The 11,641-nt window shown below is 40.1% G+C and overlaps 1 protein-coding gene across 1 annotated transcript; it reads right to left on the bottom strand.

The window, feature by feature from the left end:
- Nucleotides 1–2,675: 2,675 nt before the first annotated feature.
- On the bottom strand, nucleotides 2,676–7,920 carry LOC142079052 (ovalbumin-related protein Y-like). The gene is made up of 7 exons (XM_075142561.1): nucleotides 7,740–7,920; nucleotides 7,023–7,073; nucleotides 6,244–6,372; nucleotides 5,378–5,495; nucleotides 4,998–5,140; nucleotides 4,530–4,685; nucleotides 2,676–3,728 (listed from the first exon to the last, which is right to left on the bottom strand). The coding sequence occupies exons 1-7, from the start codon at nucleotides 7,905–7,907 to the stop codon at nucleotides 3,327–3,329; spliced, it is 1,167 nt and encodes a 388-aa protein (XP_074998662.1). The 5' UTR covers nucleotides 7,908–7,920; the 3' UTR covers nucleotides 2,676–3,326.
- Between the last annotated feature and the right edge of the window lie 3,721 nt (nucleotides 7,921–11,641).

Raw genomic sequence — 11,641 nt, 5'->3', positions numbered from 1 at the left:
TTGCTGGCACCTGCTGCCCTGGGTCCCCTTCCCTTGCAGAGCAGCCTCACCCCTGCCACTCCTTGACAATCCCCTCTCTGCTGTCTCTTTTCCAGATTGAAGAATCTTAGCTCACTAGGCACGAGAAACAGAAAACTGAACCACTGCTCCATGTCAAGTCCTTCCCAGTCAATACATAGCTTTCAGTTTGATTCAGCATGCTGTGCTTTCTCAAATATCATTTAGGAGCCCAGGACAGCTTTTGCCCAGGAGTCCAGAAGGTTCTCTGAGTACTCTTCCTCTGGTGACTATGGTTAGAGCATACTGCCTGCAAAGTCTTGTGCCTTCAGCCGTGGATTTGGTTTGCTTAGGAGAAGGTAGGCCTTTCTTGCAAGTCAAATGTGCAGAGAAGTGTGGAATGGTCTCAGACAATCATATTCCCCAAAGGGCAGAGAAGATATGTCAGCTCCAACCCTTCGCCAAATGACATGAGAAGGAAAGGCACACTTAGTCCACAGAGCACTTCTAATGCTGTCCTATGCAGCATTAAAAAGAATACGATTGCATGTGGCTGGTTTTGTTCCACAGACCCCTAGCAGTACTGTGTGTCCAAAACAACACAGCACATAGTGAAAATGGAGTGTAACAGATGGACAGATAGCAATTTATTGACATACCAACTTCAGTCATGCTGCCAGGGAACAAAAAGGACTATTGGACAATACCTAGACTTCGTGGGAACTTGGATTCATGTTTTTAAACTCTTGCTGGACTTCAGATCTCAGAAGCAGCAGGCAGTGTTTGCTCCCCTCATGGCTGCTCTTCCCTCGTCCCTTTGTAACACCCTCCATGCTGCTCTTTGCAGAATTGCTTCTCTTGGGGGCTGCAGCAGCCATATTCACCATGGCAGCTCCTTTACAGCAGGTTCTGCTGGCTCAAACCAGCAATGCACAGGCACAGTTCTGGGCCCAGCTATCGATACAGGGGGTATAGATTTTATTGAACTTTGTTGAATGTCCACTTCTACTTCTCATTTTAGCCTCTACGGAGCATGTTTTCTCCTTCAAAAACCAAATAGCTCTATTCCTTCTACAGTATTTGACGGTGATACTATTTTTTCATTCAGGGCACAGACATCTTAAAATGCCTCTGGACTTTCACCAAATAATATTTCTGTCTTTTTCTTAAAAAATTACTGAGTTCCAAGCACAGTGCCACTGGTCTACATATCGATCAGAATCATCTGCTTGCACAAAAATTAAAATAAGAACAAAATTTGAACCTACATTAAACTCTCAAACCTAGTTTTCAACAGATGTCTGTCTTTCAGAAGACTGGTAGACATCACTTCATATCCCTAGTGACACCTGAAGGACTAGTTCAAAACAAGAGTCAAATGCTTCTGTTTTACAGTGAGGACATCTCTGCCTTGAAAACCTCTCTCATGTATAGTTTTAGGAAGCTGCTTGCCATTTCTGCCTTGATTTTCTCCACTTCTTCAGTTTAATATAATCATCAAGCAGAAGAAAGCTTAAGCAATAGAATAGCTATTTTCTTCATGTTATGTAATAAATGCTTCCATAATAAATGTTAATAGTTTTACTATTATTGTACCTAGAAAGTGCAGAGTGACAGACATGCTTATTTCAGGTTAATAACAGTTTTATAATTGCTTAATAACCTTACACATTCTGCTCCTTAGGCCGTCTTAGAAATCCTGCCTTTTCTTTTTATTTTTCTTTTTTTTTCAGTTGTAGCAAAACTCTGTTGACTGCTTTTGGCTATAAGGAAGCAGAATATAATGTACACAGTAAACCTCGAAATGTCATATCTCTTGAAATACCTTTTTGCTTGAATACTTGTGTTAACTGTAGCGAATCCTTTATGACTATCTTGGGACAACCAGTATTTGCAGTTCTCCCATAGACTTCATAGCGGGTATGAAAATGTGTTTTCCTGCTGCCAGCATCATCATTTCAAGTTATATTTAATGCTGACTTTGCAAATGGTTGAGGCAGCTCCAAATACCGTCATGTGTCTCCTTTTTTTAACACTTTTTAAGTACTGATACTGTAATTTGCAGTTCTGCATGTGTACCCCAGCAGAAGGGAGATTGCTTAACTCAGCAATTAACACTAATAATCTTTTTAATTAGATGAACTGTAACCTGAAGAACCTTCCCTCTAAAGACTGTGAAATAGGAAATAGCATCTCTAAAGGATTATCACATCAAGAGGGAACAAGAAAGATTTCCTCTTATGATTCTTGTGGTTATGAGAGCTGAAGCAGTCCACCTTTTAAGACAAACACTCTTCTCGTGTTTTTGAAGTTATATCGCTTAGGCATCACCTTGATATATTTATTTACAGGAAATCTTTTAAAACTATCTGGAAATACAATGACAAATTCACATAATTTAGTTATTTGATATGCTATATGGAGATAAGCTCAAGGTAAGTATAGAAGCTGTAAGGTTTACCTTGCTTAAGCTCAAATTTTTTAAAAACATTCTTAAACTGTTTAGTGACTTCGTGTATGGGTACATTCTGGTTTTGAAAATAGGATCCAAATCCACTTGTGTCAAGAATCACTACCCACGATATCATGTTTCAGGTTGTGTGGTGTGGTAACCCAGAATAGATAATGACATGTATAGTTTGCAATGCTTTTATTAGAATAAATAGGAGGACCACCAATTAACATTCATAAATCAACAATATGTCACTGGAATAAAGACAGGAAATTATATCAGTCAGGAAGATGTATTTGGAGATGATGATTTATGAAGAAATGGTAGACTTTCTGTAAGCTCCCTCAGAACAAGAGACACAGCCTTATAGTACATGCAGCACAAAGAAGCTCAAATGCATTCCTGGAAGCAGAATGTTTTGCTGAAGTTTAGAATTTCATCTGCAAGTTGTCCAAGCATCAATTCCAGGATGGTAGCCCAGCAAGCTCAGCAGAAAGGACCAGGATTATTCTGAAAGCTGTGTTTATTTCACAGAACTCTTATAGAGAAACCAGTTTCTCAATAGCAGTAGCAGGATTTCTCACAAAAATCAAAATACTGGCCCTGTCTCTCAAGTTATTCAATGGGAAATATTCCTAAGCTACCTCCTGAAATTCTCATTCAATCTTGGATATAAGTCCTGAATACAACTTGTGTGAGCAGAAATACCTGCACCTAAAGATCTAAAAAGTCACATGCTTCTTCAAGAATATCTCCCTAGATATTGAAGGCTTTCCACTTGAGAAAATATTGAAGAGATGAGATTATACTACAATACTACAGTAAGGGAGGTCTGTTTCTGAGGGAAGGCAAGCATTATTGCCAGCTCTTTTTCTCCTTAGGGGGAACAATATCTACCAAAGAAGAGGATGCTGTTAGTTGGATTGTGTTTGATCAAGAAAAGGAAAGGGTGGTCAGCCCTAAACTCTTCAAATTCAGATGAATGTTTGATGTCTCCCATCACCACCGCTGAGGCTGCCATCTCAGTGCCCTCTTCATTGACTTCCATGTACGCCTCATGGATGGCCTCAGATATCTTCAGGCTCTCTGCTGAAGATATGCCAGACAAATTGGCCGAAAGACTGAACAGGTCGGTCATACCCAAGGCCATTAAGACAGATGTGAGGTTATATTTTTCCTCAATCTTCATGCGCGGGAGGTACACTTTCACTCTCTTCTTTTCCATCACATTGGGACTGGTCCACTCCATGAGTTTTTCAAAGCTGATTTTGTTCTCAAGCTGCAAAGAGAGGCAAGGAATGAAACGCCTAAGACAAGAGTGCAATGGCCTTAACAGCTGTGTTAATACCACTTGTTACTATTTTTTTCCATTTACTTTGTGTACACAATAGAACTGATACTTAATCTTAAAAATGTTTGTTTATCCTGTGTGCTTCCTCCTGACTACAGCCTATAGCTCATTGTCTTGATGAAGTTCTCCAAAACTTTGTCATCTGAAAATTTTGTCATCAGATCAAGGCTTTTTTTGTGAAAATACAGTTCTTGAAAACATCACAAACTGGCCCCAAAACTGCTCCTCCTGGAGCATATTTTATTGATCCCTTCCCTCATCTTAGTTCCTTTTAATGCTACTTTTCCCATTTTGCTTTTAGTCAGCTCTTGGAATGCTTTCCTCATCACTTCCTTTTTTATTTCTCCTTGGATAAACTTTTCTTGTTTAGCAAACCATTGAGTGCTCTCCTGGAAGATTGAAATCACTCAAAATGAAAAAAAAAAGTCCTGCTAACATGTCTGTTTCTGGTACCTATAAAGATCGCTGCATATAGCAACATCCTCTTCTGCAGGGCTACAGCAGCATGACATTCCTTTACCTTCCTTTTATCAGACTGAGTCCAGGGCTCTCCTAAGAGGCCAGTCTCTGCCTGTGCACCTGGTAGCACCTGGGGGGGATTTTGTGCTCCCGTCTGCCCACCACAGCCTTGGTGTGAGCAGCTGGGATGTGAACGGGCAGCAAAAGGTCTGAGGGCAGCCAAGTCCCACTGAAGCGGTAACTCTTCTGCTTCCCCTGCCAGGGCCATACCTGCTCCAGGCCAGAGACGTCATCAGGCAACAGCACCAACATGCTCAGCTCCCCGCTGGCGTACGGAAGCTCCAGGATCTTCGTTTTCTCTGCAGCCACCGCTGCCACTTTGAAGGTACTGTTCTGACACATCATTTGCACAGGCCTGCTTTCTTGCTGCAAAAACAGAAATGTGAGATGATGTGACCGGGGAGCAATTTTTTCTTTAGGCAGGCAAATGTACAAGTCCTTTGAAAGGGACAGGACTCGATCTTCAAGCGTGTTGCCTTTGAAGGAGAGCTGTGTCTCCATTTTCCTCTCTTGTCTGCTGGTGTGCTCTGGTCAGACACAGCTCTTGCAAACGCTCCTTGGCCTTAGGCCCAGGCGCTGACAGTGAGGGGCCCAGCTACATCACCTGACCCGTGACAGCAACAGGCTGTATATGTGTGAGCCAACAGCCGTCCTGGCCAGAAGCTGTGTCCCTCCTACCTCTGTCACATTGAAGGGCACTTCCCGAGTGTGTTCTTCTTTAAATGCTGTCTTCCATATCCCTTTGAAGTAAATGGCATTCACAAGGACCAGCATGGTATCGAGATCAACGGAGCCTGAGGCAAGGAAATCTTGGATCTGTCCTTTTAGAAAGAAGCAGGGCAGAGAGTGGTAAGATACACCTTGTCCAGCGTGCACAAATGCCGGCAATGAAGGGCATGGGGGTGGGGGGTGCTGCTTTGTGGAGTTTTGTTTTCATAGCAACAAGCAACCCACTCTTGCTTGACCCACTTTTTCTAGACATTATGAGGAGAGGAAGGCAAGGGTATGGATTATGGTAGGTAGGGGAAAATATCTACTACCCATTTTTCAGTCCCTACCATTTGTCTCTTTCTCCACCCAGGAATTAATGAGCTGTCTTGCTTCCTCTGTAGCTGTTTTGAAGTTAACTTCTTCCAGCCCTGCTTTGTAGAATCTCTTTGCACACTTTAAATATTCCTGTAAACAGAAGGATTGCAATTGTCAGACTGATGAGAACTTGAAAATGTATGAATGTGAAATGCAAGATTGTGAAATGAAGCAGAATGGTTAAAAGAACAGTGAACTTTTACCCCGTGTTTGAACATGACAGTCACAGCTGTCTTCCTATAACTGAATCTTAAAGCTGGACAAGGCATATTTAGGTCTGGCACTTTTTTTTCAGATAGGATTCTAAGTTAAAATTTTGAAATACTTTCTTCATTTTACCAAAACATTTTCAGTTTAACAAACATTTTTAAGGACAAACAATGTTTATTTCCTTCTCTTTGTGCCCACTTTTTATTTTGAATACTGTGTTCTTACATTCTTAGATTTCAAAAACAAAGCTTCCTTTCACTGGGAAGATTTGATATTTGGCTTTGAAAAAATCCAAATTTGACAATTTCAGTCTTCATACTTTCAAGTGATAAAATGTATTTTATTTCCCTTAAAAGTTATATTTTTCTTTAAAAGCCATTTTCTAGCAAAGGAACAGCAATCTTGATTATTCCCTGTGACTGTTGCAACATGGGCATATTTTATACCATTATACTTTTGCCTGGACTCCACTTAACAGCCAGAAGAAGGTTCAAACTGGTTCCGAACCAGTTCCCCTCATGGCTCGCAACCACCTCTTCATCAACAGACAGTGGGCTATTGGTGGTGGTGCTTTTCTAGGGGGCCTTTATAGAGAAGCTTGCTGAAGTCGGGTTACAGTACAACTCACCGGAAGAACGGGGTATGTTTCTTCAATATAGAGTCTGTCAGCGATCTTGAGTGAGTATGTAGCATTTGGCATGGTGATATCTGAGAGAAGATCCTTGAATGAATTGTGGATGTATTCTGAAGTGCCACACTGAGGTGATAACATGAAAATAAGAAGATGCATTGCATTAGCTTCTTCTTATCTAGGAAATGGAACCCTAAAGAATTGTCCCTATCAGTTAAGAGTCATGCTGCAGTGGAGTCCTCCCCCACTGACACAGGGCTGTCACCTCTGGGACAGCAGGTGCTGTGGTGACGCTGCATTGAACAGACAAGTTCATCCTTCTCAAGATGAGTCCCCTGAAATGTGCTTTTTGTAAGAGTGCAGTTGTGTTCCTGTCACTGAGACTTCTGGGCTCTTCTCTGCCCAGCATCTTCCTGCCCTGCTTTGGAGTCTTTCAGCTGCAGGTCTGACTGCTGTACCCTGGCTCCAGGTGCTGAGCCCTTTTCACATTCTGTCCCCCAGCAGCACTTGCCCAGGAAGGCATCCTGGTGCCCAAAGCATCCTGCCCCACACCGTCACTTGTTCTGGTGCAAGATGTGCAACCTGCCTTCTTTCCCTGGTTTTTAACAAATAGGAGAGTTACATCCTCCTACCCTCCCTCCACAGGTCTCCTTGGTTTGAGAGCATTACCATAGTTTTTGACAGGGCCTGAAACTGCCAGGAGGAGAGGCAGAACAGTTCTAGTTTTGTTCTGTGGAGAAAGTAAGACAGAAAAGGAGATCAAGTTATTTCTCTACCTGGGAGTCAGTAGTGTCTCCAACTCCTGTAACGTTATCGAAGTGAAGAACCTGCAAGAGAAAATGCCAGTGGTAGAAATGACAAGCATGACCAAAAATGATGTGAATTTGAGATTTACACACAATGCTTGAGGTAAAGCTGTTGGCTCAGAAAAAAAAAAGTGCTAACTGAGAACATAGATGAACTAAAAATTTACAAGTGAGCTTGCAACTGGTTTATGCCCTCTGTGGTCTTCTTGGAAACTGTAAATACCACTCTTTGCTTAGATGATTTTTTTTCCAGTGAATGTCTAGAAATTAACTGAGTTACATATTATGTACTGCTAATAATATTCTGTCTTCCTCTCTTCCTGGGCTTTATCTTTTTTATATATTAAAAAAAAAAAAATCTGATCACGTTATCTGGAAGATGTCAGAATTTAGAAAAAAAATCATATAATAAAATTTGCTGACTGGTAATCCATTTTGTTCTTGTCCTTGAGATAATTTTTTTTCTAAGTCAAAACTAACTGCGCCTTATAGTGAAAATATACATCTTTTTTTAGTATTTTCTCTAAATAACTCTCGATCCAGTTCTCCATTTTGTGACTTTGGCTTATTTCTTGTGCATTAAAACAGGTGAGAACCTCATCAGTGGATAGTATATTTCAGTGATGTTACTTAGAAAGAACCACAAGCACAAGCAGAGGTGACTTTACACTCATGTAACTAACTTACCTGCTCCATCTCAGATTGAGTGTTACCTCTTGCTCCCAGATAGACCATGGCCAGGGCTGAAATGATGCTCAGGGGGGAATAAAAGATGTTGTCGTTGACATGGTGGACTTTCAGCTCTTTGAATACATCAAAACAAAATTCTGCATTTGCTGCGGTGATGGAGCCCATTGTGAAATCAGTGTTGTCTAAAGCAAACAGAGTGAGTTTGACTTACTACGATGAAATACGTTAATTGTAATGCAAGAAAGTCAGTGCACTTGAACCCCTGAACTTGGCACACAGGTTTTGTTTCAGCAAATAGAATCCAGTGGTGTGGATTTAAAAGGCAGACATGCTTTTGGATTCATGAGCAATCAAAATGCTGGATAGCTACCGGTTATGCACAGGCTGGTGGTTCTTTTATTTGAAACTTGAGTTGTCCTTCTCTGTTCATGTATACCATATTGTTGAAAATGTTGCAAAGAATATTAGTTACCTTGGAAGAAGCTCACTAACAGTCTTTTCTCATCTCTTAAGGAAAAAAACACATATAGATTTGTTCTCAGAATCTTCATTTTTTTGAGACTCCAAACCAGGTTCTTCACTATAGTTTTTAACATCATTTTTAGATCAGTTAACAGATCAGCCCTCTATGATCCAAACTACAGTTAATTCCAGTATACAATGTGCAAGTCTGAAGCAACAGCGTAAGTTTTGTTAGATTTACCCTAATTTCAGCCTAGTGTAAACGGAAGCTAGGTTCCTACACCACCTACTTTATCAGAGGTCTCAAATGTTAGCAACATTACCTTCATTTTTTTAAATAGGATAATGAAGGCACAGCAATGGAGACTGCAAATGATTTACCAAATTCATCCAGTTTATGACAAACACCTATAACTAGTATGTTGTATTCATTGTTGACTCAATTACATCTCACTGTTTTAAAAAAGTGTTATTATCACCTTTTCCATAAAATCCACCTTTTAATAAGACAGTGCTTGTTTAGCCTTGTGTTTAATGTGCAGAGATCTTCACATCTTCAATATTTAAATATTTTTTCTACCCTTTTTCTGACATTCTTGTAAAATTCTCCGTGTATTTTCAGCACCTAGCATTTCATCTAACGCTGAAGGGAAGGATTTTTTAGTAAAGAAGACAACACAGAGTAGAAAATACACTGCTGTAAAGACTAATGCAGCAGTATAGTGTTTATACCACTTACAACTTCCCACATGTTTACACAAGCAGAGACAACCTTGCTAGGGTGGAATTTCTCCTAGCTCTTGGGGATCTTCAAGCAGTGCAAACTTTAATTTGTTTCCCTTTGTGGCTGCTAGAGAACAAAATCCAGGATACTCTGCCATATGTATCACAGTCCCTATGGAATCAGTGCGTTCATGTGACAGTCATCTTTTAATGTGGGATAATTTGAACAACAGTGCATCTAGCTGTTCCCCTGCTAGAATGGATGCTCAATCTCTCTCTGAATTAAACCACTTACGTAGGTGATATAAGATAGATTTTTTGATTTTTTACCAATTCTGCTAGCTATTATATTTTAGGCTTTAAGCTCCATTCATGGTCTTGGTGAAGAAACATATTCATGAAGCAAATGCTTTTTTTTTTTAAATCTTAGAAAATGTAACTATTAAAGGTAACACAGAGCTGCAGTATGCTGGGGTCACCTGAACATGCTGCATTCCTTAATTTCATTCAGAGAATATCTTCCATAAACCCTGCAACTGAGCTTTAGTTGCATCCTCTGGAATTTAAACAAATTCAATGTTGTCTTTTAATTCTAAATGAAAAATTAAAGGGATAGAGGAAGAAGGAAAAAAGGCTGTCATAACATATCACCAGCTTTTCAGTGTGGAAGAGTTAGTAAACAAAGCTTTAGTTCATACAAACAAATACTTTGACTTTATGCACGGCAGAATGTAAAACAGTAAAATAATGCAGAACAGACACGTGAGGGTGAGATGAGGTTTCTGCAGAAGGCATCCTTTAATAGTTTGTTTCTTCAACTGATATTGAAGGTCATAAACATGAGGTTACTTCAATCTTCTTGTAAATTTTTTTAAATTGCAACTCAATTGAACTTAAATCATAATCGAAAGAAATGCTTACCTTATCAGCTTCACCTGCGAAGGTAATAGTACAACTTCTCAGCTGTACTTGGGGCAGACTTGCCAAACTCCTTGAAATATATCATGTGTAATTTTGTGACACGCCCCACGCTGCCTATTCTGTGTTTACCAAATAAAGTGATGGATGGAGCTCAATGTCAGACATGCACTTTTACTTGGAATAAGTCCATTCTTTCAAAGAAAAAAAAAAAAAGCCTGAATGAAAGGTTTTTACCCTAAAATCTCCAGAATGGAAGATTCATTCATCATGGCATGTGAAACCTTGCAGAAAAGGAAGGAGCATATTGAAATGGCTGAAGCAAAAATAATGATAAAAGCTATTCATTGGAACTTGAATAGTAAGTATTATTTGGTTATGGCAGCAAATAGTATGGCATAGCTCGTGAAAATAAAACAAAAAAAGTGAGAAATTCAGTCTTGCAGAATGTCCCTAAGGAATTTTGAGTTAATTTCCTTATTATTCCTCTGTAATGAGTACTGACAGACCATATCCCTCTCAGAGTCACCATTCTGTGAATTCAAAAAATTTGGTAAGATCAGCATATGCAGGATGGCTTGCTATGGTATGCCCACACTATACTTATTGCAACTTTTCTCTCTCTCGTTGTTGGCTGGACTACCAATATCACTCGTCTTTCTTCCCACCAGAATCCATAGTTCTTGCTGAGGAATGGAGAAACTTCTGCTACCAAGGAACTTGAGAAAGAGCACATCCTTCAAATGTTAGTTGCCAAATTTAATAATATTGAGATAGATTATTCTGCAAAAACTTCTATGTGATTGCCCGGTGCCACTTACAGCCTGCACTGTAAAAGACCACAGACATAGTGTTTCACAGAGCACAGTTCTTCATCCTAGAGCAATCTAGCTCAGGGAACTCAGACATAGTCACAGTCTGCGCAGCACATCAGTGGAACAAAACCTTCAGTGAGCATATTGTGGGAATACAAATTCATTTCAAAAGCAATATTCAGGGCATCCGTATAGAGAAGAATTACAGGGCTGAAGAAAGATGTGCTGGGGAAAGAGGGGCTCAGCAGAGAAGAAAGACAAGGCTTCTGTTGCTTTTTAAATTCAGGCATCAAGATATTTAGATCCCTGTCAGATGCTACGAGAAAAGGATTTGAACTCGCTGCTAAAATTTTGAAGGGTAGTTTAAGGTGAGTTGTTCTTTTCCTTTTCCACAGGTCACAGCACCAGATGCTAGGTTCAAAATGTGCCTTTTGTACATACAGAGACCATTCTTACAGATCTTCCACAAGTAACTTCATGGCACATCAGCTAAAGAAACATTCATGGTCTGCAGGACAGTCATAATATACAATAGCAAGCAGAAAGCAGTCGCATAATTCCTTTGAAATAAAAGAATGAACAGACAATAAAAGAAACTGCTTTGACCTCTCTAAATGCCCTGTGATTTTAAAACAGAAATCCAAAGTCAATACACAAAATGTGTCTGAAATTGTCTAGAACAGATTACGCTTCTGGAGAGAAGAGGTGGACTCTTTAACCCTTTTAGTTGTCTGTGCAAGGGGAAAGCCTCTGAATCATCCATACCTCTCTCCCTAATACAGTCCTTACTAGTCCAGTTCAGCTGAAGATGCTAGTGCAATAATAACCATGAAGAGCTCAGTCTGGACTGGTGCACGTAGATGCCACTAGTACTTTACATGGCACAGTGTGCAGCCCAGGCTGGTCTGCTACAGCCATTGCTATGCAGCCACAGTGCTTTTGAGCAAAGATCTTTAGGCCTTGCCGCACGTTGGTGGCCCA

Source organism: Calonectris borealis, chromosome 2 (genome assembly GCF_964195595.1).
Source record: "Calonectris borealis chromosome 2, bCalBor7.hap1.2, whole genome shotgun sequence".
Taxonomy (NCBI): domain Eukaryota; kingdom Metazoa; phylum Chordata; class Aves; order Procellariiformes; family Procellariidae; genus Calonectris; species Calonectris borealis.
This window is presented reverse-complemented; position numbering and strand designations above follow the sequence as displayed.

Excerpts from the sequence above, each read along its gene's own strand:
- LOC142079052 (XM_075142561.1), bottom strand. The coding sequence starts at position 7,907 with ATGGGCTCCATCACCGCAGCAAATGCAGAATTTTGTTTTGATGTATTC. Across the intron at positions 5,141-5,377 it reads GGTGGAGAAAGAGACAAATG|GACAGATCCAAGATTTCCTT; the intron begins GTAGGGACTGAA and ends TCTTTCTAAAAG. Across the intron at positions 3,729-4,529 it reads ACGTCTCTGGCCTGGAGCAG|CTTGAGAACAAAATCAGCTT; the intron begins GTATGGCCCTGG and ends CTCTCTTTGCAG.